General features: G+C 56.7%; 10 protein-coding genes across 10 annotated transcripts; 4 read left to right on the forward strand and 6 right to left on the reverse strand.

The window, feature by feature from the left end:
* Positions 1–300: 300 nt before the first annotated feature.
* On the reverse strand, positions 301–2,115 carry C7974DRAFT_337833 (Alpha/Beta hydrolase protein; the record flags this gene model as incomplete). The annotated part of the gene is made up of 2 exons (XM_046139220.1): positions 659–2,115; positions 301–565 (listed from the first exon to the last, which is right to left on the reverse strand). Coding segments are annotated over exons 1-2 (1,575 nt in total), but the record flags the coding sequence as incomplete, so codon positions are not given.
* Positions 2,116–2,852: 737 nt separating this feature from the next.
* Positions 2,853–5,561, reverse strand: C7974DRAFT_337838 (heme peroxidase). The gene is made up of 2 exons (XM_046139221.1): positions 5,174–5,561; positions 2,853–5,124 (listed from the first exon to the last, which is right to left on the reverse strand). The coding sequence occupies exons 1-2, from the start codon at positions 5,431–5,433 to the stop codon at positions 3,099–3,101; spliced, it is 2,286 nt and encodes a 761-aa protein (XP_045996465.1). The 5' UTR covers positions 5,434–5,561; the 3' UTR covers positions 2,853–3,098.
* Positions 5,562–6,474: 913 nt separating this feature from the next.
* On the forward strand, positions 6,475–11,318 carry C7974DRAFT_464073 (chloride channel). Its single transcript, XM_046146258.1, has 9 exons — positions 6,475–6,748; positions 6,799–6,995; positions 7,049–7,827; positions 7,867–7,908; positions 8,150–8,311; positions 8,360–9,023; positions 9,076–9,228; positions 9,274–9,388; positions 9,436–11,318. The coding sequence occupies exons 1-9, from the start codon at positions 6,631–6,633 to the stop codon at positions 11,091–11,093; spliced, it is 3,888 nt and encodes a 1,295-aa protein (XP_045996466.1). The 5' UTR covers positions 6,475–6,630; the 3' UTR covers positions 11,094–11,318.
* Positions 11,116–12,981, reverse strand: C7974DRAFT_205507 (uncharacterized protein). Its single transcript, XM_046136848.1, has 8 exons — positions 12,595–12,981; positions 12,476–12,542; positions 12,322–12,426; positions 12,233–12,273; positions 12,045–12,180; positions 11,812–11,995; positions 11,623–11,752; positions 11,116–11,567 (listed from the first exon to the last, which is right to left on the reverse strand). The coding sequence occupies exons 1-8, from the start codon at positions 12,693–12,695 to the stop codon at positions 11,138–11,140; spliced, it is 1,194 nt and encodes a 397-aa protein (XP_045996467.1). The 5' UTR covers positions 12,696–12,981; the 3' UTR covers positions 11,116–11,137.
* A 1,999-nt stretch (positions 12,982–14,980) lies between these two features.
* Positions 14,981–17,272, forward strand: C7974DRAFT_377164 (uncharacterized protein; the record flags this gene model as incomplete). The annotated part of the gene is made up of 2 exons (XM_046140335.1): positions 14,981–15,218; positions 15,267–17,272. The coding sequence occupies 2 exons, from the start codon at positions 14,981–14,983 to the stop codon at positions 17,270–17,272; spliced, it is 2,244 nt and encodes a 747-aa protein (XP_045996468.1).
* Positions 17,273–17,306: 34 nt separating this feature from the next.
* C7974DRAFT_205551 (uncharacterized protein) lies at positions 17,307–18,256 on the reverse strand. Its single transcript, XM_046136849.1, has one exon. It carries the CDS (start codon positions 18,036–18,038, stop codon positions 17,340–17,342), a length of 699 nt encoding a protein of 232 aa, XP_045996469.1. The 5' UTR covers positions 18,039–18,256; the 3' UTR covers positions 17,307–17,339.
* Positions 18,257–19,362: 1,106 nt separating this feature from the next.
* Positions 19,363–21,169, reverse strand: C7974DRAFT_396543 (vesicular integral-membrane protein VIP36 precursor). Its single transcript, XM_046142085.1, has 5 exons — positions 20,879–21,169; positions 20,802–20,825; positions 20,592–20,744; positions 20,284–20,544; positions 19,363–20,229 (listed from the first exon to the last, which is right to left on the reverse strand). Exons 1-5 carry the CDS (start codon positions 20,981–20,983, stop codon positions 19,807–19,809), a joined length of 966 nt encoding a protein of 321 aa, XP_045996470.1. The 5' UTR covers positions 20,984–21,169; the 3' UTR covers positions 19,363–19,806.
* A 181-nt stretch (positions 21,170–21,350) lies between these two features.
* Positions 21,351–21,659, forward strand: C7974DRAFT_313685 (Tim10/DDP family zinc finger-domain-containing protein; the record flags this gene model as incomplete). Its single annotated transcript, XM_046138425.1, has 2 exons — positions 21,351–21,428; positions 21,480–21,659. 2 exons carry the CDS (start codon positions 21,351–21,353, stop codon positions 21,657–21,659), a joined length of 258 nt encoding a protein of 85 aa, XP_045996471.1.
* Positions 21,660–21,929: 270 nt separating this feature from the next.
* On the reverse strand, positions 21,930–22,928 carry C7974DRAFT_312920 (uncharacterized protein; the record flags this gene model as incomplete). Its single annotated transcript, XM_046138384.1, has 1 exon — positions 21,930–22,928. The coding sequence occupies one exon, from the start codon at positions 22,926–22,928 to the stop codon at positions 21,930–21,932; it is 999 nt and encodes a 332-aa protein (XP_045996472.1).
* A 189-nt stretch (positions 22,929–23,117) lies between these two features.
* On the forward strand, positions 23,118–25,137 carry C7974DRAFT_205620 (uncharacterized protein). Its single transcript, XM_046136850.1, has 2 exons — positions 23,118–23,490; positions 23,635–25,137. The coding sequence occupies exons 1-2, from the start codon at positions 23,308–23,310 to the stop codon at positions 24,961–24,963; spliced, it is 1,512 nt and encodes a 503-aa protein (XP_045996473.1). The 5' UTR covers positions 23,118–23,307; the 3' UTR covers positions 24,964–25,137.
* Positions 25,138–25,264: the final 127 nt, after the last annotated feature.

Below are 25,264 nucleotides of genomic sequence, written 5' to 3' on the forward strand. Positions count from 1 at the left end.
TGGTACGCTACATGTTAGAGGGAGGGTCAACTCATCGTGCATGGGATGAGTGTGTAGGATGTATGGACGCGCTTGGCAAGTCTACTTGACTAGACTGTGTGATGAGTAGCGTGAGATGATTACCAGGAGTGCAAGACGGTAGCGTTCATTTGTTCGTTGATCTCATACGGCTGAAAGTCACACGAACCTGCGTGGACGCCATAACCAGCCCCATATATGTATCCAAGCACATTACAAGCCAGTGCAACATCCCCTTCTGTAATAGACATGCGCCCCCCCGCGAACCCCGCCTCAGATAGCGCCCCCCATAGTAACAGCCTTCGTCGCCACCTGATCAATCCGCTCCTTGTAAATCCGCATCTGGTGCTTCAACGGATCCCCATACATGACCTTGCGCAACATGCTCTCCTCGACCGTGACCGCCTCGACATCGTCCTCGCGCCGCCCCGGCAGCGCCCGCAGCACAATCAGCCTCCCTGCGGGACTCAGCTCGCACGCGGGCACCGGCCACTCGACGCCAGGCAGCGGTGCCGTGCTCGCCTTCGGCGGCGGCTCGGCGGCCTTGCTGGGGCGGCGCAAGCGCAGGCGCGACTTTGGCGGCGCCGCGGGCGCGAGGTTGAGCGTGCTGATGCTGGCGATGGTGTGGGAGAGGGCGGACGCGGCAGGCGCGGGGGACGTGTAGAGTCTGACGAGGCTCTTGAAGAAGGTTTTGTCTGCGCGCGGCACGGGATCGCCCTCGTTGATGAACGAGTAGAACAGCCATTTCTTGTACCGCGGGTCGTCGGATTTGCGCAGCGGCCAGCGCGAGATCGGGGGCGCGCCGAAGGTTACGCAGTGCACGCGCTTGAAGAAGCTGGTCAGGTAGTTGAGTTCGCTGTCGACCGACTTGGACATCATGTGCGCGTAGAGCAGGGCGGCGACGGCGCCGCCGGCTGAGTGCCCCGTGATCAAGAGGCTGCAGTTGGAGCGCGCGGGGTTTTCTTGCATGAGCACTTTGAGCCGCTCGGCGACAGGCTTGACCATTTTGCGTGCGACGTAGAGGAAGCCTGCGTGGCAGAAGTTGGACGGGTCGTCGAGGAAGCCTTCGGGGCTTGTGGGGGCGGAGTTGTAGTTTACGGCCCAGTCCATAAATGTCTGGCTGCCGCGGACTGCGAATACGACTGTGTTCATGTCGTCGACTGGTATGGATTTCAGTACCATGGCTTTGGTTCCGCTGCGCCAGTTTGCTGGGATGTGGTTTTCGACTTCCTTCGATTTTGGCACGGGCGGTTGGTAGACGCGCTCTGAATACGTCGCGGCCAGACATAGGAGCGGGTAGGTTGGCATGTAAACTTTGAAGGGAGGAAGATGCGGTGGGAGACGTGAGTTCGAGTAGAGCCAGACCTTGGCGAAGTGATTTGAGCCCTTATCACCTCCCAGCGCCTCGTAAACTTGGTCTTCGGCTGTGTCCTTTCGGCGTCCAGGTGGTGGTGGGTTAGGATTAGTCGGTCTTGGCTGTGTATCCTCGTACACTTTGAGATCCTCCTCTTTCCCACTGAACTTGTCATCGTCAATGCTAGTGATGACTGCGTCGAACTTGGAGCTGATGACGTCGCAAAGTGCCGCTCCTTGGCACAGGGTTTGCATACTCCTCATTGCGATGGCATGTGTTGGTCGCTCAATGTAATTCGTGATCAACTTGGAGGTTCCCTGCCGCAGATCCGCGTTTGACTTCGTTGCTATGCGATCCAGTCTGTCCCATTGCTGCTGAAACGGGCCTTCGTCGCGTGACGGTTTTCGTGGTTGCTGATGCCGAGGGGGCGATGGAGATGCGAACCGTGCCTCCGGAGGGCTGTGCTGAGATGCGACGGAGTGTGGCGGTAATCCATATGTTTGCGGATACTGCTGTGGCACTGCACCGTACACGGGGTGCTGAGGTGGGCTGCCTGGATATGCTGGGGGCGGGCCGGACCGATGTGCAGCATACATTGGATAAAGATGCTGTGTCGAAACAGTATGGACTGCGTGGGGATGTACATTCGTGTTGATTTGAACGACTGATTGCGAAACAAACGACTGTTTGGCCGTCGATCGAGAACTTGATGTTCGAGATGACGAATGAGTGCGTCTCCTTCTCCTGGGCTCGGAATCGCTGTGTTCGTGGGCCATGATGCGCGCCTTGTAGCTAGTACGAGTGGTCTGTGTGAAGCGTTTCTCCTGAATACACGGAGTCCTTTCTTTCTGCGTGCTATCGGGAGTATAGCAGTTGCTGTCTTCTGTTACTCGTCGCGTATATCACCTTGCTCATCGCAGCAGTTGCGTAATGTGAGCGAGCGCGAGCATAAACCTGATTGGCGGCCCTGCTTCCGCAATAAAGGTGAAACAAGACTGCACAAAGGAATGCTGCAACAGATAAGGGACGACGAGGTCGAGGAACGAGAGCTTGAAAGTCACGAAGCAGCGAGGAGGCCGAGCTAAACATGCACCCGCCTCTCCACATGCAGGACGCCCTGCGTGGCCATGTGTTTATGAGTGGTCCGGGCTGCATGACGATGGTTTCGCCGAAGCGGCGATTCCGGACCTTTGAATCGCGATTGGGTGGCGGCGAGCTTGGCGGTGTGAAGCTGCTGCGGACGATTGCAACTCTGCCCTTTGTGCGAAGTTTCTCAGAGGCTGTGTCGAGGCGCTGCAGAGCGAAATGAGCGCGAAGGACGATGCGGGAAATTTCGTGTGATCAAGCCGAAGCTGTCTTGTGACCAGCTGACAATGCAGCACTCCAAAAGAAGATGCAACAGTGTGAAAGGAAGATGCACAAGTGCAACAACGCACTCCGACTTCACCGACTGTCACTTATAATTTCAAGACTGCACAGTTGGTCGTAACTTTGTGACATTCGTAAGTCATGCTATCTGCCTCGATCTCGGTTGGCTTTGCTCTCTCCTATCTGATCCTACACTACCGACTACCTAGGTATCTTTTGGGTGGCTATGGCTCTACAGCTCTATTTACGGTATCATTACTATCATTACTCGTCAGTAAGCCGCGCTTTGTTACTGAACGTAAACGCAGTCGCGAGAAGTCGGTACATAAAGCGCACATGTAACAGAAGAATCACTCGTTTAGAGACGAGGCCTGGTCGAAACACTTGATGTGCCACTCACCGCTTTCGCCTTGATATCGAAACGATCCAAATTCATAACCTTGTCCCATGCTGCCACAAAGTCCTTAACGAACTTATCGGCGTTGTCGGGCTGTGCGTAGATCTCGGCAATGGAGCGCAACTCGGGGTGCGAACCGAAGATCAGGTCGTGGCGGGTACCTGTCCACTTCTTCTGGCCACTCTTGCGGTCCTTGCCCTCGTACAGCTCGTAAGGGCTGCCGGAGCCGGTGCCCTTCCACTCAACGCTGTTGTCAAGAAGGTTGACAAAGAAGTCGTTGGAGAGCTGGCCAGGGCGCTTGGTGAAGACACCGTGGGATGAACCGTCCCAGTTAGCGTTGAGAGAACGCAGACCACCAACAAGAACAGTCATCTCAGGTGGGGTCAACTTGAGAAGGTTGGCCTTGTCGACGTCCAGCTGCTCGGTGCGGACACGGTCGGTGCCCTTGCCGTAGTTGCGGAAACCGTCAGTGACAGGCTCGAGGTGCTCGAACGACTGGGCGTCGGTCTGCTCCTGTGTGGCATCGGTGCGCCCGGGTGTGAACGGGACAGAGACGCCGGAAGCCTTCTCGATCGCGGCGACACCACCAAGAACGATCAAGTCAGCAAGAGAGACCTTCTTGCTGGACTTGGACTGGACACCCTCAAGAGCCTTGAGGACCTCCTGGAGCTCAGAGGGGTTGTTGACCTCCCAGTTCTTCTGAGGCTCGAGACGGATGCGGGCACCGTTGGCACCACCGCGCTTGTCAGAGCCACGGAACGAAGCAGCCGAGGCCCAGGCAGTGCGGATGAGCTTGGAGGGCTCGACACCTGCGTTGAGGATCTCCTTCTTGAGCGACGCGATGTCACTCTCGCCAATGACCTCACCCTCCTGCTCGGGGACGGGGTCTTCCCAGATGAGAACCTCCTTGGGGATCTCAGGACCGAGCCACCTGGAGCGGGGGCCCATGTCGCGGTGGAGAAGCTTGAACCACGCACGTGTGAAGGCGTCGTGCAGCTCCTCGGGGTGTTCCAACCAGCGGCGGGTGATCTTCTCGTAAGCAGGGTCGAAGCGCATCGACAAGTCAGTGGTCAACATGCGAGGCTTGTGCTTCTTGTTGGAGTCATACGCATCGGGAATGATGGAATCAGCGCCCTTTGCGACGTACTGGTTGGCGCCAGCAGGAGACTTCTCAAGCTCCCACTCAAACTTGTACAGGTACTCGAGGTACTTGTTGCTCCACTTGGTGGGGGTGCCGGTCCAGGTGACCTCGAGACCGGATGTGATGGTGTCGGGACCCTTGCCAGAGCCGTGCTCGTTCTTCCAGCCGAAGCCCTGCTCAGCGAGGTCGGCGCCGTTGGGGTCTGTGCCGGTGTTATCGGAGGGAGCAGCACCGTGTGTCTTTCCGAAGGAGTGGCCACCGACAATCAAGGCGGCGGTCTCCTCGTCGTTCATGGCCATGCGGCCGAAGGTGGTGCGGATGTCGTGAGCAGCAGCAACAGGGTCGGGGACACCGTCGGGGCCCTCGGGGTTCACGTAGATGAGACCCATGTGTGCGGCAGCAAGCGGCTTCTCGAGGTCGCGCTGCGAGTGGACCTCGTTCTTGGATGTGACGTCGTTCTTGGACTGGTCGCCATCGACGACGCCCTCGCCCTCGACGCCCTTGTTGCCGTCGTGGTAGCGGACGTCGTTGCCCAGCCACTCGGTCTCGCCGCCCCAGTAAACGTCCTCGGCGGACTGGTATGTGTCGGCACGGCCACCGGCAAAGCCGAATGTGGGGCAGTCCATGGTCTCGAGGGCGACGTTGCCGGTGAGGAGCATCAGGTCGGCCCAGGAGATCTTGTTGCCGTACTTCTGCTTGATGGGCCACAACAGGCGACGGGCCTTGTCGAGCGAGACATTGTCGGGCCAGGCGTTGAGCGGAGCAAAGCGCTGCTGGCCGTCACCGCCACCACCGCGGCCGTCAGAGACGCGGTAGGTGCCGGCAGAGTGCCATGCCATGCGGACGCTGAGTAAGTATTAGCCAATGCACTGATGCAACGAAAACAGGTACTCACAAGAGACCACCGTAGTGACCAAAGTCTGCAGGCCACCAGTCCTGGGAGTCGGTCATCAGGGCGGCGATGTCCTTCTTCAAGGCCGGGTAGTCGAGCTTCTTGAACTCCTCGGCATAGTTGAAGTCGGCGCTCAGAGGGTTCTGGCGGGGATCGTGCTGGCGCAGGACATTGAGCCTGAGCTCGTTGGGCCACCAGTCGCGTGTGGACGTGCCACCGCCGGCGACGTTGGCAGCCTTCATGGGACACTCGCCTTTAGACATGGTTGCTGTGGGTCGAGTTGTATGTGTGAGGGGAGAGGATGTGCAGAACGGGTGGCTCGGTGGGCGTTGAGTATATAAGGAGCCTTTGCAAGCGGCCAATTCGTAATCTCCAACGTCTGGCCATCCACTCGCTGTTGCCCCTCACCTATGATGCACGGGGTCGCATTTGTTAGCTCGATTTTGCCTAGGATCACAGCAACTTGAGCCCCACTTTCCCCGTTGTTTGCCTCGCTGCGTGCCCGGGCAACGAGACATTACTAACAATGTGAGCCGATCTCACACTGCTCGTCGCGCTCTACATCACTGTGTCCTGCCATCTCTTATCGCAACTGCAATTGAGCACTGTTGCCCTCTAAGCATTTGATGGGTCTTGACTAAGTGTTACACCCCGCCACGAATCTATTGCGTCTTACATCGCCTCGGAACCGCACCATGCTGATCGGCAACGGCAATGGCGAATCAGCGGCTGTGGAATTGAGCATGGCGCGTTTGACACGTGACGTTTACCAATACCGAGGCCGAGATCGAGGCGGATGACAGTAGCAAACAGGGCGGAAAGCCACGGTCCGGAAGAAATTACTGTCTTGGATGCTTGGACATGCTCCGGGCTCTGCTTGCATGAGCCTTGCAGAGCAGGCCACATGTGCTGGCGTGCTGTGCCCTCGGCCGTCTGCCTTGACTTTAAGGCCTCAAAGCTCAAGCTTCCCCACGGCCACCCCGCACTCGGTCGGCGCTCCACACGAAGGATCACCACGCGCTGGGCGACAGCGAAGGCCACTGCCAGCGCATTCCGCACTCTTCGTGACTCGCAGTGCGGAACCTCGCGGGGATATTCTTTCGACCCCGACTCGCACCCACCGAGTCAAGTACATGTTTTACTGTTGATTCGCATGACTGAGAACCACGCACCTAAAGGGCCTCTACGCAATGGGTGGGTGTGCGGCATCATAGCTTTCAACCGAACCAACAGTAAAAGAGCCTGCAATGGGGCGTACTTCTTAAAGACCTGAACGATGTGGACTTCTAGTAGCAAGACCCTCTCCCATGAAGAGGGGTAATGGCAGGACCGAGGCCAGTTCCTAAATACTTCGTCATACATAGCTATCTCAAGTATACTTATCTCGTTCGACCTCTGTGCTGTTCTACTCGATCACTGCTCTTCACCCCTATCCCATCAATTGCAGAAACCATATTACCATGGCAGACGACAAGGTCCAGACTTTCGACATTCCAAAAACATGCAAAGGTGGTGTAGTTGTTAATGAGGGCCCTGACTTCCATGTCGAGGTCCAAGATGTTCCCACTCCAGAGCCGGGTATGCCTACAGTACTGCTTCGCACTGGCACAGGCTGACAGCAATCGAAGGGCCGACCGATGTCTTGATCAAGCTCAACGCGACGGGTATTTGCCACAGTGATATTCACTTCATGTTGAACGATTGGGCACTACCAAAGATGTCTGAAATGGGCACCAAGTGTGCTGGTCACGAAGGCGCTGGTGTTATCGTGCAGGTCGGCGCTCAAGTCAAGAAACTCAAGCCTGGCATGAGGGCTGGATTTAAGGTGGGTTTATCTGCAAGCAACCTCGAGGTACAGATTGAACTGACAGCAGACAGCCCATCCAGGATACCTGCGGTGTGTGCGAGCTCTGTCGCGGCGGTCAAGAGTGCTACTGCGCAGGCGCAGTCTTCACCGGGCTGATGTGTGACGGATCCTACAAACAATACGTTGTGTCACCCGAACGCTACACAACCATCATTCCAGACGGCGTAAACGACTACATCGCCGGACCGATCATGTGCTCCGCCTCAACAATCTACACGTCCATCAAGGAATCCGACCTGAAGCCTGGAGACTGGGCCGTCTTTCCAGGCGCAGGCGGAGGAGTCGGCATGCAGGGCGTCCAGCTAGCGAAAGCGATGGGACTGCGCGCTGTAGCCATTGACACCGGTGCCGACAAGGAGAAGCTGTGCAAGGACGTGGGCGCGGAAGAGTTCATCGACTTCAAGAAAGTTGAGAACGTAGCCGAGGAAATTATCCGCATTTGCGACGGCATCGGAGCGCACGGTGTTTTCGTCACCGCGGTACAGACATACCCGTCTTCTGTCAGCTACCTCGGTGGCCGAGTGGGCGGAAAGGTGATGTGTATCGGTCTGCCTCCTGCAGGCACCCAGCATATCGATGTCGATCCCAATCAGATGTGCTTCAAGAAGCAGAGCATCCACGGGACTCTTGTGAGCAGCATGGCTGATGTTGATAAGACGCTGGACTTTGCGAAGAGGGGCCTGCTCAAGCCAATTTACACGGTGTATCCTCTGAGCAAATTCGACGAGGCTGTGCAGAAGCTACGGAGGGGCGAGATTGCTGGCAGAGCTGTGGTCGACTTCAATCAGGAGTAGGGGCCTCAGGATGATTGGAATTGACTGTACAGAAGACAATGTATAAGGCACGATGTATGGATGATGAGGCGTTTGACGTCAGTATATTACTTACAGAATGATATATTACCATGAACAAATTCTTTGACTTTACCACTGTACATCATTTTCCTTTCGTCTGGACTGTTCACATGTTCGAGACCCTGGATGTTGCAGATCACGCACAGGCCAGTTGATTCAGCCCTACGTAGATACGACAGCTCGAGCATCAGCGACACGATGCGCCCGCGAAGAATGACACGCCAGCTTTCACCAAACACTCGCCCATGGGATGTCAAGCTCATCAGCAAGCCAGTCTCCGCACGCACACGCCGAAGCATCCTCTAGCCGCCCACCCTCCGGCCGCACAGCGCCCGGAAAGCAGCCCGCCGTTGAAGATGACCACAGCGACGAGGAAGCCCTGCTGGCCGACGACCCGCTGAACCCCAGCCTGTCCGAGCAGTACGTCCCCGACGCACCACACACCACCCCGCGGTACTAACAAGCCAGAATCTCGTTCAAGCGCAAGCCCAAACCAACCCCGTCCTCCATCCTCCCACGCTTCTTCGCCGGGCCCTCGACCTCCCCCCGCAACACCCCCAGCCCGCGCACCCAGCAGTCCCGCCGCCCCGCAACCACCAATGCCCCCGACGACGGCGCCACAGAGCTCATCCTCAACTACCTCGACACGCCCGCCGACGCCGGCGCACACCTCGCCGACGCCAAAGACGCCGCGGGCCTGGACTGGTATGTCGAGGGCCCCGGGCGGCGCGTCGGGTACGACGACCTGACCGCGATCGACTGGATCTTCGAGTACGCGCAGGAGCGGCAGCGGCTGCGGCATCTGTACAGCAGCGCTACGGGGCTGTTGGGCTCGGTCAAGCAGCTGGCTGACGCGAGCCAGGTGTGGATTATACTAGTTGCGGCGGGGGTGCTTTCAGGCGGTATTGCGGCATTCATCGATGTGGCGAGTGACTGGCTCGCGGATCTGAAGACGGGGTATTGCAGTAGTGTAGAGGGTGATGGGAGGTTCTATCTCAACAGGGGGTTTTGCTGCTGGGGAATTGATACGGGGGATCAGTGTGCAGATTGGCAGGAGTGGGGGGTTGCGATGGGGATTGGGAGTGTGGGCGGGAAGTGGATTGTGGAGTATATCTTCTTCATCCTGTTCTCGGTGAGTGGCTGCATGTGGAGATTGCGAAGGCCGATGAGCTGACACTGAACAGGTCTTCTTTGCAGCTTGTGCGAGTCTGCTCGTGAGGGAATTCTCGCCGTATGCTAGGCATAGTGGTATCCCAGAGATAAAGACTGTGTTGGGCGGCTTTGTGATTCGGCATTTCCTGGGTGGCTGGACGTTAGTGACGAAGACGCTTGGCCTGGTAAGTCCTCAACTCCATCTGAGTCCCAGATATTGATGACTACAGTGTCTTGCAGTGGCATCAGGGCTGTGGCTCGGTAAAGAAGGCCCTTTGGTTCACGTGGCATGCTGCTCCGCAAATCTGTTCATGAAGCTGTTCGGCAACGTGAATGGTAATGAAGGTCAGTACTATTCACACCCGTACATGAGTCTGGCTAACAATTTGCAGCAAGAAAACGAGAAGTTCTTTCCGCGGCCGCAGCAGCTGGTATTTCGGTTGCATTCGGTGCACCCGTCGGTGGTGTATTGTTCAGCCTCGAACAGTTATCGTACTACTTCCCAGACAAGACCATGTGGAGCAGCTTCGTCTGCGCCATGGTCGCCGCCGTCACCCTTCAGGCTTTCAACCCGTTCCGGACCGGCAAACTCGTTCTTTACCAGGTCACCTACCATAGTGGCTGGCACGATTTCGAGCTCGTTCCCTTCGCACTTCTCGGCATCATTGGTGGTCTTTACGGCGGGCTTTTCATCAAGCTCAACATGGCCATAGCATCGTGGCGTCAGGACCGCACCTACCTCAAAGGCCCTGTCACTGAAGTCGTGATCATCTCGTTCGTCACCGCGCTTATCAACTTCCCCATCAAATTCATGCGCGCTCAAGCCTCTGAGCTCGTCTATATACTCTTCGCAGAATGTGCCGACCTCACAGAAGACACACTCGGCCTCTGCAAATCCGGGAAAGCGAACACGGGCGTTATCGCGCTGCTCTTGATCTCAGCCCTCCTCGGCATCTTGCTCGCAGCCTTCACATTCGGCCTGCAGATTCCCGCAGGAATTATCCTTCCCTCCATGGCTATCGGTGGCCTCTACGGCCGCGCAGTTGGTCTCAGCGTCCAAGTCTTCCAGACCGCATTTTCCCATCTCTTCATCTTCGGCTCCTGCGAACCCGACGTTAAATGTGTAACGCCTGGAACCTACGCGATTGTCGGCGCTGCCTCCGCGCTGGCGGGCACGACACGCATGACCGTCTCCATCGTGGTCATCATGTTCGAGCTCACCGGCGCTCTGACATACGTCCTACCCATTATGATAGCCGTCATGATATCGAAATGGATCGGCGACGCCATCAGCCCGCGAGGTATCTACGAATCCTGGATCCACTTCAAAGGCTACCCATTCCTCGACAATCGCGACGACAACGGCTCCAGCATTCCTGACGTTCCTGCCGCCCACGTCATGACGCGCATCGAGGACCTCACCACCATCTCCGCCACCGGCCATACCATCCAGTCGCTGCGCCAAATGCTGCAGACCCACCGCTACCGCGGCTTCCCCGTCATCTCCCCGCCCTCCGAACACGACTCCTCCCCCGCATCCTCTGACGCCCTCCTGCTCGGCTACATCTCCCGCACGGAACTTCTCTACGCCCTCTCCCTCACCATCTCAAAGTCCCTGCCCCAGGAAACAGAGTGCCACTTCGCACACCAGCCCCTCGCGGACCCGTCCTCCTCGCTCGATTTAAGACCCTGGATGGACCAGACGCCCATCACGCTCAACGCGCGCGCCTCGTTCCAGCTCACCGTCAGCATGTTCCAGAAACTCGGGCTCCGATACGTGCTCTTCACCGACAAGGGCATGCTGCGCGGCCTTCTAACGAAGAAGGACGTGTGGTATGTGCTGAACGGAATGGAGGACGAGGCGTGGGACGAGAGCGAGGAGTACGGCGACGCCGGGGGCGGCGGGGGCGTGCGGCGCGGCGGGTTGAGAGAGGAGAGGGAGGGCGTCGCGGAGGGGAGTGAGGAGCGGGGCCTGCTTGGGACGCCAGGCGACGAAGACCACGAGGGCAGTTTTCTGGGCTCGGACAGCGAGAGCGAGAGCGGCAAGTAGACAGAGTATACGAGGCGGCGCTTTTTTGAGTAAATTCATTGATATCATAATTTCCGCAGCGCGTGCTCAACTCTCTTGCTATCTGACCGCGCGACGCCGATGTCGTCCGCGTCCCGCGCTTCCTCCTCGTCGCTCGCATCTTCATAGTACCCAGACATCCCCTCCGCGGCGCTCCGCCCGCGCGGCCCCGCCGGCAGCGCAGGGAGTTCCTTCTCGCTGACGCGCACGGCGCCGTCGCCCCTCCCGCCCTCCTCCTTGCCCACCGACCCACCGCTCGCCTGGCTATCCTTGCTATCTACACTATCCCAACTCCCACTATACTTGGGCAGCTGGACCATACTCGGCGTCGTGATGCGGGGCACGCGCACCTCGCTCCAGAACATGCGCAGCAGGGGCGAGAGACACGGCAGGCAGGCTGTCAGGATGCCGACGTCGACCTCGATCTGCGACCACACGGGGACCCAGGCCCAGGACCTACGGGGCGTTAGAAGGTGCTGGGGTGAGATGGATGTGAGAGAGGGGGACGTACCAGCTTGTGTCGGCTTGCTGCCAGGTCATGCCGGTCTGCACGGTGTTGCCGCTCATGACGATTTCGCACAGCCGCATGGTACTGGCGATGACAGGGATGAGGCCGATGGAGAAGATGACGATGAGGGCGGCTGGGGAGGGGTTAGTGGTGTGTACTTCAGGGATGAGGTTGGTAAGGGCGGAGGCGTACTTCGTTGCCGCTTGTTGAACTGCAGCAGTGGGAGTAACGGTAGCGGGTAGATCAAGAGAACGACGTCGGTGAAGACGTTGATACTGGCTTGCGCGTGCATGAAGGCCGTGCCGTCGATGCACATGATGGGAATTTGCTCGACGTCCCAGGCTGCGGTGACGGGAAGGCAGGAGAAGACTTGGACCTGGAGAGTGTCAGGTTATGGCGCGGCTGGGGTGGAGGGAGGACTATACGAGTAGTACAGCGAGCGTGAACGCTGAGATGAAGCATGATGTTATCCAGATGGCGCGGGACTGCACAATCAATGGCAGACCGCGCTTTCCGGAGCCGATGCGGTGGTACAGTGCGAGAATGGACATCTTAACTGCCCTAGACAGTAGCGTTAGGGAAGACTAGGATAGTTGTGGAAGTGCAAACGTACCAGTTCGCTACAAAGTAGATGAGCATGTTGATCCACTTGTACTGTTCAAATTAGCTCAATGCGGCGGTAGTCAGCGGGCAGAACCATACCATCAGCATCATGTCGTAGTCTTCTTGGTGAAGCTCGGACGAGTGTCGACCCCTTCCATGATCGACCTGTAGTATGATGGTGGCTGTTTGGCCGAACCCCAGAACCTTTGGTGGCGTTAGCAGAGCCGTCAGTACTTGTGTGGATGTACCGTACAATGGCAATTAGAATGAAGAGATCATCGAGACCGAATCTCTTCACAATGAAGCCCCGTGTAAAGAAGCTAGCACCTCATCAGTACTGTGTTGATGCCCACAATGGGCGACGAGACTGACCGGAGTAGGACGAAGAAAACGGCTACGGTGTATAGAGCCAGACTCACACGGTTCAACAAAGGGCCTTGGTCGGCAGCTGCCGACATAATTATATGCCCCATGTCAACCCGTATGTCGATACTTCCTATGAATCGTGGTTCCAGCAAACAACATGGAGTATCGCCAACTAACACCAGACTCCACAGAAATTAGAGCGCAAAAGGTGTAGTAAACGAAGGACTGTGGTGTCAAAACGACCGACGGGAGAGCGACAAAAGCAAAGAGAAATGAAGATGGGTGAGCGGAGAGTCGTGGATATATTGTGCACGGGGCAATGTGACCCGGTCTGTTGCGGAGACCGTTTGGGTGCCGTACTCCCAAACCGGCTCGGCATGGCCCAGCAACGTAATGCCGGAGCCCTGAAACCAGATATTCTGGAATATTTTCAAACGGCGAGAGAGACCACGCGGCTGTGGATGCTTCCACTTCGGACGTGATGGCAAGGGTATGGTGCGGCATGTCCTGTAACAGAGCGTGTATCGAAACTTTATCTCAACCCATCAACCTGGTCCGATGCGATCAATCGAACGCGTGCCCAAGGCTTGATGAATCCGAGGCTCAGTAGTGGCTGTTTGTTCGCTGTTGATGAGGCTGCGGCTGGCTTAGTGGTGGTGGTTGACGCCTGTCAAGAACGATTATCCCAGCAACGTGGTTCGCTGTTGCATAAAAGCCCATGTCCGCGGCTCTACGAGACAAGGCATGGCAGTTTGAAATAAGAATCGGAAACCATACAGTGCGAGATCTGTATGATACCATGTGACTTGTTCTTGGTGTACTCCACACCAGATGAAGCTTGAGAAGCACATTTTGCTCGTCGCTCGAGGATATTGAATCATGATTGGATCTGGATTAGCCAATTTTTGGCGTTTTGCAGGCGTTGTGGTCTGATCAGTATGCATTATGCTCCAGCATGTATGGCTTCTTGATCGTCTTACCCGAATGCGGAGACAAGCATAGCCTAGGTAGCCTCAGGACTTGACCGTATTGCGGAGGACTCTGCATAAAACTACTACTGTCCGAGTGTATACGTATCTCCCTGTATCACAACTGAGCTGGCGCAGCCTCTGGAGGGGACACTGCTTCATCGAACAGCATTCGACATCTAGACCAACTCGTCACGTGTGTCATACGCGTTATCTCGAAGCGTAACACGATAGACGTTGGGCTCGTCAGCTAGATGAGATCTTCTGTGATGTGTATATAGCATCTAGGTCTGCGCTGCTAACGAGTTGCCAACAACCCGTTGTCATTCAGACATTTCCCTCGTGTGGTAGTCGGCCTCGGGGCGATGTCCGTGTCAGTTCGGGGCTGCGTACACAACATGAATTCTTGTGCCTGTGCAAGATGTCACATACGAGGGCTGTCAGCAATATATGTGCGCTCTTACAACCGCGCATATCGTCCGGGAACAGGCGTTCACAGGACGATGGTGACGATAAATGAGGAGATGATGATTGGGAGTGAGGCAGAAAAGACGTCACGGCAGCATGCAGCTGCCACCGCGTCACAGCCACGCTGCACCACCAAGATACACGTTACAGGTGAAGGAGAATTTTGTTGAGCTGATCGCGAGCATTCGATGGACGTGAACTGCATGGTTTGAGGCTGTTGAGGCCGGGGTTTGCATGTGAACACCTTCCCCGCGGAACCGATCTCAATGAGGCTTAGCGCCAACCGTCTCGCCTTCCAAGTTCCAACCAGGTTGCACGACGGCATGCGTTGCTCTCACGTCATTTGCGAACCGCTTCGCCAGCATGGATGTAATACTGCGGGGAGTGCATCGTGCAGGCTTGGATAAAATACAGCCGTCAGACCCGGGCAGAACTATCGATTCAATCCGAAAACCCCAGTCGAGCTTATCCTTTCACTGTGAGTGAGCTAAAGGTGTACATCCAATGGGCCGGGAAGCTGCAGCTGAGCACCTGCCAACCGCCGTCCACACTCCCAACAAATGCCCACGCGCTTCCCTCGAGTGTTAAGGACCACAGTCGCGTGAGAAGCTGTCTCGGTGGAGACTGCTCTACTTGCATCGAATGATCGCGCCGTGAAGTGCGCGTCGGTACGTCTGCTCTATGCACATGAACTCACCCTGTGCGACCACCTAGACCCCTCTCCCCGTTCCATGAGCATCTTATCACGCTCCAACCGCCGTCGTCTGCGGTCGCTGTGGACGACTAGCAGACGCCCATCTTCAACGACTGACGATATCCCTCCCAAAGCAGACCCTATTACCAAGAGCTTCGAACCCCTCCCCCAGCTGATCCGGCACGCCAGCGACCCAACGCTGCAGGGCATTTCTCCACGTGCTGCCCTTTCGTATCCACCAATCGTACTAGCGAACGTCAAAATGCAGAGCGAGGCGACCATTACCTTTACGCAGCCTGGCGTGGAGCCTCCTGTGTATGTGGTCACCTCCCTCAGCACCCCGCCATGGGCACCTCTCGAGTTGGCACTGAAGAAGGAGAACACATCGTCCGGGGATCTCGTCTTCGAGCAGAAGTTTGCCAATGTTGCCGAGGGCAGCTACCAGTACAAGATCCGCATTGGTGAAGGGCACTGGGTTGTCGACGAGTCCAAAGAATCTGGTGTGTATTACCATGCCTGCACTCCTGACAAGGACTGACACACATTAGCTACGGACGAGCAAGGCAATCGAAACAATGTCGTCCACGTCAAACCTGCGCCCTCGCACGTCGGTCTCGCGCGCACGACCAACGGGAAGGATACGCTGGATCGCAAAGACAGTACTATAGATACGGGCGATATGGGCCCAGCGCCGATCCCTTTTCTAGTGGTTGAGAAGGTTGAGGATGAGGCCCAGCCAGAGTATGGTGACGTCCAACCTAAAAGCCTCACAGTGGACGAGGGCAAGCGCGCTGCCGACCCTGAGCCAGACTTTGAAGAGACCAAGGCAAATTCTCCCCTTGACGTCAAAACACTCGAAGCGCCAGAAGCGCCAGAAGTACCACTGGTATTGGCCGAAATGGCCGACGACAAGCCAGGGCACGTATCGAGATCAGCGGACGCGTCCCCAGATCGCTCGCCCGAAGAACCTGACGAGCTGGAGCCTTCCGAGACAGGAGTCCCACTTTTTCGACACGAATCCTTTCAAGACTCAGGAGAGTCCCTGCCTGAGCGTCCGTTGGAAATAATCGAAGAAGAGTATGCATGGTACTCAACCGACCACACCAGCACGGGTGATGCTATGAACACGCCCTCTGCTGAATCGCAGGATGATCTGGAAGATGGTGATGAGCTGGATCTCGTTCCTCTTCTCTCCCATGAGACAGGTTTTGTGGGCAAGGGAAGCAAACCCAATAATGCACCGCTTCTCTCACATGAGAAAGGGGCAACAGCTGAGGAGAGCGACGAAGAGGGAGAGTTCGTCCAAGGGCCTCTCCTCCCCCACGAGACCGGCTTCACTTCTCAGAAAAAAAAAGTAGACGATGACTACGACCAAGACAATTTCGACGCAGCGCCGCTTCTGCCACACGAGACTGGCTTCTCGTCGAGTGAGAACAGTGACGCTGCTTCTAGAAAAAGCCGTCTCAGTAGGGACGAGTACGAGTATGAGCCAAATCATCACATGCGGTACGGCGCCTACTCGAATGACGGCAAAGTCTCCAGAGTACTGGGCCACGCCCTGACCTTTTCCCACGAACAAGACATGTCTGCGGAAGACTACGGTACACCTCTGCTTCCGCATGAGCGAGGCTCTGCCGCCGAAAGTTTCTCGGGATCCGAGCGATCTTTTAGCATGAGTCCGACAAGATATGATGCCCCAGTCTTTGGTCAGGATATGGACGCCGCTAAAGAATCATCTGCTAGTTTGCGCCATGCTTTTTTTAGGACGCGCACCAGCAGTAGCACGCTTCCAAACAAGCTACCACAATCAGACGCAGAGGATATCGATCTCCACGAGCCGGGGCTTGAACATTTCCCTGTCGGTCGTGACCAAATTCTTGAGCGCGTGGCGACAATCGGCAACAAACTACCTGAAGACGAAACACATGGCGCGCCCGCCTCGCCACAATCATCGGTCCTCTCGCAAGCCTGTTCCTCGGTCGACCTCGTACCTGTCAAATCGTACATATCTCTAGCATCCGTACGCGAGGATGAGGAAGAAGAGGACGAAGAAGATAATGCCGATGTCGAATCTCTCGGTTCTCCTATGATTATGAGTCACGCGGGCCCTAGATTTGCTCGACAGAAAGACCCGCTTGCAACACCTCATCCTGACGACAGCAAGCAGCTTGGCCACACTTCACAAAAGAAGCCCGAGACGCAAAGCACTCACAACGTCGAGTCTAGCGAAGCCAGCAGTTTTAGTAAGACTGATAGGTCGAAGGACAGAGGCATGAGGGGTCTGTCTGATATTGTAGCTTCGAGGGCAACGGTTAAAAACACTCTGACCCCTCCGCTCACGCCGAGGACGCTCGAAGCGCCTGCTTTTCCAGAAGCAGGACTCCGGCAACGTCGAGAGGCTAGGGAAGAAACAGCTGAGGCTTCTTCGCCGAGGCCTCAGCTGGACGACAAGAATGAACCTGTTCCTTCCGTCAAGCCGGACTTGGTGGCGTCGGCCGCTGAGCAGTTGACGCTCGATAAGCGCTCGCTGCACAGCTGGAAAGGAGCCAGGTAAGGTCCCACACAACAGCACCCGATGCCGCCGTATTCAGTCGTCTTCACGCGGACAGCTTGTTGCGTGCTCAGGCTGACTCGCAACAGCATCGGCATCTCGACTCTTGTTGCTGTCGGGGCCGTGTTCTACTTCCTTGCTGTCCTGCGGTAGCGACGGCGCGTTGGCGAGCAGTTTCTGGGCAGATTGTTGCATGTCCTTCGGCACGGCGCTTGAGACGCACGCCGTGTGGCTGGTGAGATGAACGGCGTTGGGATCCTGGGGCTCCGGGCGTGAATGGCGTGTTTTTGATCCTTAATAATATCTCATGTTTCTTGTCTTGACGATAAGTGCTCCCACCGTGCCTCGCACTGTTGTAAGGGCTGCTCGCAACGTGGTACGCACTCCATCGTTCGAGGTTTCTCCGCTGTGGTCGCAGAATGGCCGAGGCGCGTCCAATCTCCTCGTGCATTCGTCCGCCACAAAGCATCCAAGTGTGCACTTCCCGGCAGTTAGCGCCGATGTGTAAGCACGCAGTAGGTGAGAGTACGAGCATGCAGCCCAGCCAGGTGGCGGCGGAGGTTGAGGTTGAGGTTGGGGCTGCGGAAACCGGTGGAGGGTGTGAGGACACGGATATGGTGAAGGAAAGGGGAAGCAATGGTGAAGGAAAGGGGAAGCAATGGTGAAGGAAAGGAGAGCAATCAGGCGCTACAATGTTAGCATAGCGAGTGACACAGTGTCTGCATGCATACAAGTCAACTCGGAGTCTCACACGACTAATTTGAGGCATAGAAGCAGAGAGGGGACAAAGATGATGAAGTAGTATTGTAGGTCCTCAGATTAGCTCTCCCGCTGTTCTCACAAGGCGTCCACACGGCGCCCGCCGCTTTCACGGATCGCAGCACCGCGGGGTCCTAATCGACTTTGGCTTTAATGCCCCATCGCACGGTGGAACATCATCACTGGACCTCCTTTCGCCTCTTCTCTGCCGAAGTCAGATACCAAGGGTCGGATTTTACCACCAACGGAAAGAGAAAGAAGGGAAGCGCGAAAGCGCAACGACAGCCCTGCAGCGCGGCCAGCGACAACGACCACGCATCCCCACGTTCAGCACCGCAGTGCAGGCGCTCGGATTGAAAACTACTTTTTCGTGTCATTAGCTGCGGCGCGCGCTCCCCTCGCGGGGTAGCGCACGGCGGCGCTTCGACTCTTTTACTTCTTCCTCAATGCGCGTGGGAACGGCTGACCGCGACTGCAGGGACCGCCGTGTCTCTGCGTCCCGCCTCTTTCTCTCGCTGCCCTCTGTAAGGAACGGCGCCGCTGAACACCGCCCAGAGCTCCAGCCGTGCCCGTCGGCGTGCAATGACAGGGCGCGGCATGCGTCACCATGTGAGATGCGCACTCCCTCCGCTTTCCGTTCTTGTGTCACGCAGTAGGCGGCCGGGCTGATGAGGCGCCGGCGGCCTTTGTGATCTGGGTTGTCGTTCACTGGGATCTGGGGCGGGGTGTTAGCTGTTGTTGCAGGCGAAGTGGTCGCAAGCTCGTAGCTCGCGGACTCGCAGATTCGCAGCAGCCTCGCGAGATGCACTCGCAAGATATTCTCTGTTCTTGCATGCAGCCTCTCTTGTCTGCGAGTCTGCGAGTGGCGGCGCTGCAAACCATGGGGGACTCACTTGAAGCTCGGGTGGTGTTAGTGGTTCGCACAGGCAGGCGTGCGAGAAACATATAGTCGCTGCGGCGCGCGGTCACGGGCGCGCTAGCACCGCCGCGCCCCACTTCTCACGGAAAGCCGCAGCCCGCAATCTACAGATAATGAGAATTTCCGCATTGGGAAGGTTGAAATCTGCAGCTATGCGTTCGCCGGGACTCGCTGCCGTCTTCTTGTTCTACAAGCTCTGCGGAGCGATTTGGTAATCATGGTCACGGGAACCATGATGAAAGGCATCGCGTACATCATGGCTGCTGCGATACTGCCGTGCAGCTGATCATCTAAAACGGGTGCGAGATTGAGGAAATGTCCGCGGAAAGAGGCTGGCTCGGCAGAATGCTGGGGCTGTCAATAGCGCTGGATACATCACTGAGGTTGTGCTTCGTAGCTCACACGGGCACACTTTAGATTACGTTCGAGATGTGCGATCATGAAATGTGGTATTTTGAGGTCCGGCGGAGGAAAAAAAGGAAGAATGCAAACAATGCTACAAACACGATAAAAGCACACACGTCCAAGTCAACACTGACACGCCGTGATAGTGTGTACGGCCCAACGCCGTGCGCGCGAGAATGTGCACACCCAGACACTGACGCCGCACCCGGTTGATCCGCGCACCCAACTAACATGGTACAGAGGCGCGACTCTGCCCGGTGAGCGCAAGCCGCTGAGACCACAGAATCTGCGCCGTTGCTGTGCCACCTCGTCAAACCACACCTGCTCTCTCATATCCGTGCAAAACCACACGCTACCCCCCGCAACCCATGAGACCTTTCGCTGCCCAGTCGAAGTGGCGCTGGTGAAAGGAGTTGGTGGGAAACGACGGGTGCGGTGCGTCTCCGGGGCGCCTCTAAAACCTGTCTCGCTGTCTTGTGCGGTAGATGGTATAGCCGACGTATGCGCCCGTCAGCGCGAGGCCGAAGAGCACGAACTTCATCAGGAACCATGTCCAGCTGCTGCCGCCCTCCTGCTCGCGCGTCATGCTCGAAGCCGTCTTACCGGGCTTTGTGGCACCGTTTCCAGCAGCCTGGCCAGGATTACGCTTGTACAAGTTCAGCGACTTGACGGAGATGATGTCGAAGTTGTCGCTGAGCTCGCCCGTCTCGGCACTGAAACCAAGGTATGCGACTGGAGGCACCTTGAAGTTGGGGATCTCGAAGCAGGTCGTGTATTCATCCTCGGACTTGTACTGGAGTTCGAGCTTGAGGAAGGAGTCTGCGAAGTAGGTGAGGCGCGCTTTGGTGGGGACCTGGGAGTTGCGGATACCGCGAGCCTAAAAAGTCTATGTTAGCTCTTGACCTTATGTCGGTGGATACGGGAGTCGTACAGAGCATCCAGCGACCTCATTTGCCTTGCCATCGTTGTCCTTGTCGTACGCAGTGTTACCGTCGCCGTTCATGGCCATGATGTAGGGGAATACGGTGCCCGGGCGGTTGTTCTTGTACGTGTCGACGAAGATACCGAGTCCCTCGAATTTGTCGGCATGTCCAAAGACGGGTCCTGGCTGCGCGCGCTGCTTGGTGAGCCACATGGCGAAGCCGTCACCGTAGAGGTTGCCCTGTCCATGGACCTTGAACTCGATCGTGATCTACTCGTGTGAGCTGTTTCCCAAACGTGGAGGTAGAACCAGCGCACCTCCCAATTTGTCGCGGTCAGGGGAACGCGCGAGAATAGCCAGCCGTCACGCGACGGCTTGTCTGACGAGAGACGGATGTACTGGTCGGTTCGAATGATGGTGTCTCCTCCAAAGTCCCACCAGCGGCTCTGCATATCCGAGTCGAGGTACGGCTGATGATGCTGTTAGGAGCTGCTGCTACATGTTTGGCGATTATGCCGGCGACTTACAGGCTCGAGGCTGTGTGTGCGTAGCTATGGTCATGTTAGCACTCGCTCCTGACGAACAATATCGAGCACCACCGTACCGAAATAGCCTTGATATCCGGGTCCTCACTCAGCCCCAGGCTGCTCACGCCCGTCAAACTCCCTGCCAGCAAGCACAAGCTCGCCCATGGCCGTGTGAACAACATTATTGCAAGTCCTCAGTCCTGAGACCACTCCCGGTGTCAAGCTCCTTTCGCAGGGACGCTCCCTTTTCAGAATCGCAAGGCGCAAAGAATGTACGAAGCCTGAGCTCCAGCAATTGGCTCGAGTGCAACAAATAGCGGGGAGAAGAGAAGAAAGCTGGTGGGCGGCGCACAGGGAGGCAAGTCGGCGGAGTCGGGATGCTTGTGATGAGTGGCCTTTACACGCGGAGAGCAGGGGTCCAGGCGCGCTAACGAGTTGACGTCAACTTTTTTGAGCGACCACTGGTTCAAGCACTCTGTACCGTCCACCTGCTACGACCTTACGACTTCCCTTCATCCACCCACTTACGAATCGCACGCCGAATACACAATGGAGGACAGCAAGATCCAGATTATGCGCCAGGTGCAGCAGGAAGCCGCCATGCAGAACGCGCGCATGCTGGTCGAGGTACAGCCTGCACCACACATCGATAAAATGCCGGTCTAATATGGGCTCCAGAAACTGAACGAGCACTGCTTCGAACGCTGCGTGCCCAAGCCTGGAACCTCGCTGTCCAGCGGCGAGGAGGGCTGCTTCAAGAGCTGCATGGAGAAGTACATGAGCGCCTGGAACACCGTCAGCAAGCAGTACGTTGCGCGGATACAGAAGGAGAGTGCCGCCGGAGGACTGAGCATGTGAACCTCCAAGGACCAGATGGTCGCACAACTAAGGGGGGATGGGCGTTAGACGACGCAAGAGGTGGCGGGCGGTGTATGATATGCGAGACGCGAAGGAATCGCAGAGGATTGAAAAGACTGCTTGGGTAGTCCATGGGTATACGCCTGGCTACAAGCTATCTGTACCATACTGTACAATTGAGAAAGAGATATGTAATGTACCAAAAATTTGATGTACATCAGGTCACAGTTGACCACCGCTATGCATATGCTTGCCAACAAGTTCTCGAAATTACGCAGCCTTGGGGAATGTCTTCTGCCTCTGCGCGTACTCCTTGACGATCACAGAGCAACTGACTTCCTGACACAGCCTCTTGGTCCTCGCCGGATCCAATTTGGTCGCAAACTCCAGCCCGCTCGCCCTCTCGACCGCCTCGATGGGGACCTCGAAGTCAGTCAACGGCTTCTTGTTATCGATGCGCGCGTTCGGCAGCACAAACGCACCCAGCGCCACCTTCCCCCCAACGCTCCCGTCCTCAGCGAAGATGACCTTGTAGAAATGTGTCGGCACAGCGACATTAGGCGGTGTACCGATCATCTCATACGAGACGCGCCACTTGCCGTCAGCATCGCGCTTGGGCAAGTACAGCGGCCCGGTGACAATGCGCACACTGGGATACGTGCGCGTCAGGCGCCTGCAGAAGTCCTCGAAGTGCGCCCAGTAGTCGCGGTTAAAGCCGTCGCCGACCTGCGGGCACATATTGCTGAGCGCGAAGGTGTCATCCATGGCTTCCTGGCTCCACTTGGCGTCGGCGGCAGGCACCTGGTGGCCGCGGTCGAAGCCGCTGCGGAAGTAGTCCTTGAGCTTTGCGCGGAACTTCTCCGGGATTGTGATGTCCTCGACGAACACGCTGTGCTTGCGGTCGGCATTGCTGGCTGCCAGCGACGCGGGTGTGATGTGCTCGGCTACCCAGGCTGGGTTGCGCCTCTCGCGGTCATAGGCAGATGTGAGCGAGGCGGCTGGGCGGAGGTCGTTGACAGGGCCGGGGAAGCCATATTGGAAGAGGCCGTTGGGGTCGACGAGGGGTGTGCGGTATGCGGCGGCGGGCGCGGGAGTGGAAGGAAAGGCGGGGACCGGTGCTGGTCGCGGTGGGCCGGTGATGGTGGTGGCTGTGGTGGTTACTGGTGTGGGTGGCAGGCTATCCTTCTTGGTCGAGTAGAAGGCAGCTGTTGCTGCTGCGCCGGCTGCTGCACCACCCGCGGCGATGATGGCGAATGTGACCTTCGACATGGTCGCTATGTGTATAGGTCGGCGAACGGGCGAAACGGTGAAGGGTCGTGGGCGGTCGAGGATCACTCTTATGTGCGGCACACCAAACAACAGCAATCAGGTGTCTAGACTGCGCGTACAGAATGTCTCAGACGCGTCGAGCCGTGCCCCAGTCGTTCGCTGGCGGCTACTGGGAGAAGGTCATCTGGAGAATTTACAGACGGCGCTTGTCCTCATTGGAGCTAGTCCCACACCGACATCTGAACTTTGAGCCGCATCTTTCTCTAGTCATCACCATTCGGCGTTGCATCGAGAAGACGAGTTTTTAGACATTGTGGGAAAGAGATGGAATTGTGATTAGAAGAGCCTGGAATACATATTCAATTTGCATGCCGCCGAGATGTCCTCGTGGATATCTCGAGCGACTGAGAACCGCAATGCTCAGCTGGTGACGACTGCGGTCGTATCAGGTGTTGTCGTTGCGAGTACCATTCTCGGTTTCCAAAAAGCGAGGCGAATGTACAGGTTGGCCGACTTGAAGGCATCGATACCAGACGTTACCGACGACCACCATGCGACAAGAGTAAGTCTGCTCAATCATCATTACAGTACCTTTCATGTTTTGGACGATTTTGATATCCGGCGAAATCTCAGTACTACAATCACGTGTTTGGGATACTCTTTTATATAACAACTTGTGCTGCGAACCCCAACTAACATCATCCAGCTTACTGAATACGGCGCCGCTTCAACTGTCTTCAAGCCCAGCAAAGAGGATGAACGTTCCATCGCCCTCGCAGCCCGTGCTCGTAAAGGCGACTACGATGATGATTTGATTTTGGAGCAGCTGGCCCGTAACCGTGTCTTTCTCGGCGATGATGGTCTGGAGAAACTACGCAATGCATTCATCATCGTCGTCGGGTGTGGTGGTGTTGGTTCCCACGCGGCAGCTGCGCTCGCCCGGTCAGGATGTTCCAAGCTACGTTTGATTGACTTTGACCAAGTGACTCTGTCTTCTCTCAATCGCCACGCCCTCGCTACGCTGGCTGATGTTGGAACACCCAAGGTTCATTGCATCCGCCGACACCTCGAGAAGATAACACCATGGACGCACTTCGAATGCCTAAACGCCCTGTTCTCCGGCCAAAGCGCTCCAACACAACTAGCTCCCCTCAACGGGCAAGCACCAGACTTCGTTATTGACGCCATCGACAACATTGACTCCAAGGTTGCGCTCCTGCACTACTGCAACACAAACTCCATTCCCGTCATCTCCTCGATGGGCGCAGGTTGCAAGAGTGATCCCACCCGACTGTTCATCGGCGACATTAGCACATCAACCGACGACCCACTCTCGAAATCCACCCGCCGCAAATTGCGCCTTCTAGGCGTCAGCTCGGGAATACCCGTCGTCTACAGCACCGAGCGCCCCGGACCCGGCAAGGCCGAACTGCAACCCCTCAAGCAAGAAGAATTTGAAAAAGGCAATGTGGGCGAACTCGGTGTGCTCGCCGACTTCCGCGTCCGCATCCTGCCTGTTCTGGGCACCATGCCCGCCATCTTCGGCCTCAGCGTCGCAAACCACGTCATCCTGCGCCTCACCGGCTACCCCTGCGAATACCTCCCCAGCAAGTCGCGCGACAAGATGTACGACGGGATTCTGGGGGCGCTGCAGGGCGCTGAGGAGCGCCTTGCGCGCCACGTCGCCGGCGCAACTGTGCAGGGCCTCAAGATCCCTGTTACTCAGGACGACGTAGGATACCTTGTCGAGGAGGTTTATGGTGCTCGTAGTGTCCTCAGTGGTCTGTCAACCCGCTTGTTCTTGACCCGGTGGAAGAAGCCGTCGGCAGATATGTTGGATGAGAGCACGCCCGGCCAGAAGAGTAGTCGCCTGCAGATGCGCGATCTGGTGTGCATGACCAAGGAAGAGATTACAAAGCATGAGAAGGAGGTGTTAAAGGGCGATAAGAGCGTGGAGGAAGTGTATGGGGCCGATGTTGTAGCGAAGGTCGAGGCGAGGCTAGAAGAGGAGGAGCGGTATGAGAGATTTAGATGATGAGGACATTATGCTGTACGTGTATTATGCTATATAGAGTGTTTGCATCAAGGACTCGCCGGTCCGGCGTAGACGTTGAGGAAATCATGTATACAGTGATTATCATGCATCACTGTCAAGTCAAGTTCACAACATCATAGTATGTTGAATCCTCTTCTGAAGAAAGATTCATCCTCGACCCTTTATTCCAAGCATACGTTTCTCAGCCACCTGTCGCATATCCCACCTTCCTAGTCACCTGTCACATTTCCCATCTCCAGTCCCAGATTTTCCGACGTACGGCCTCGCGGTGGTACTCACA

The sequence above is a fragment of the Boeremia exigua genome (genome assembly GCF_020726555.1).
Source record: "Boeremia exigua strain MPI-SDFR-AT-0100 chromosome Unknown C7974scaffold_7, whole genome shotgun sequence".
NCBI lineage: Eukaryota > Fungi > Ascomycota > Dothideomycetes > Pleosporales > Didymellaceae > Boeremia > Boeremia exigua.

Bases quoted from the DNA above. Each gene is read 5' to 3' on its own strand.
- C7974DRAFT_205620 (XM_046136850.1), top strand. From the start codon at position 23,308: ATGTCCTCGTGGATATCTCGAGCGACTGAGAACCGCAATGCTCAGCTG. The intron at 23,491-23,634 runs GTAAGTCTGCTC...AACATCATCCAG, and splicing joins ACGACCACCATGCGACAAGA to CTTACTGAATACGGCGCCGC.
- C7974DRAFT_464073 (XM_046146258.1), top strand. From the start codon at position 6,631: ATGGCAGACGACAAGGTCCAGACTTTCGACATTCCAAAAACATGCAAA. The intron at 6,749-6,798 runs GTATGCCTACAG...CAGCAATCGAAG, and splicing joins TGTTCCCACTCCAGAGCCGG to GGCCGACCGATGTCTTGATC. The intron at 9,024-9,075 runs GTGAGTGGCTGC...GACACTGAACAG, and splicing joins TCTTCTTCATCCTGTTCTCG to GTCTTCTTTGCAGCTTGTGC.
- C7974DRAFT_396543 (XM_046142085.1), bottom strand. From the start codon at position 20,983: ATGTTGTTCACACGGCCATGGGCGAGCTTGTGCTTGCTGGCAGGGAGT. The intron at 20,826-20,878 runs GTACGGTGGTGC...ACATGACCATAG, and splicing joins CGGATATCAAGGCTATTTCG to CTACGCACACACAGCCTCGA. The intron at 20,230-20,283 runs GTACGACTCCCG...TAGACTTTTTAG, and splicing joins ATGAGGTCGCTGGATGCTCT to GCTCGCGGTATCCGCAACTC.
- C7974DRAFT_205551 (XM_046136849.1), bottom strand. From the start codon at position 18,038: ATGCCTCAAATTAGTCGTGTGAGACTCCGAGTTGACTTGTATGCATGC.
- C7974DRAFT_205507 (XM_046136848.1), bottom strand. From the start codon at position 12,695: ATGGGGCATATAATTATGTCGGCAGCTGCCGACCAAGGCCCTTTGTTG. The intron at 12,543-12,594 runs GTCAGTCTCGTC...ATGAGGTGCTAG, and splicing joins GTTTTCTTCGTCCTACTCCG to CTTCTTTACACGGGGCTTCA. The intron at 11,568-11,622 runs GTACGTCCCCCT...AACGCCCCGTAG, and splicing joins CAGCAAGCCGACACAAGCTG to GTCCTGGGCCTGGGTCCCCG.
- C7974DRAFT_337838 (XM_046139221.1), bottom strand. From the start codon at position 5,433: ATGTCTAAAGGCGAGTGTCCCATGAAGGCTGCCAACGTCGCCGGCGGT. The intron at 5,125-5,173 runs GTGAGTACCTGT...ATACTTACTCAG, and splicing joins GGTCACTACGGTGGTCTCTT to CGTCCGCATGGCATGGCACT.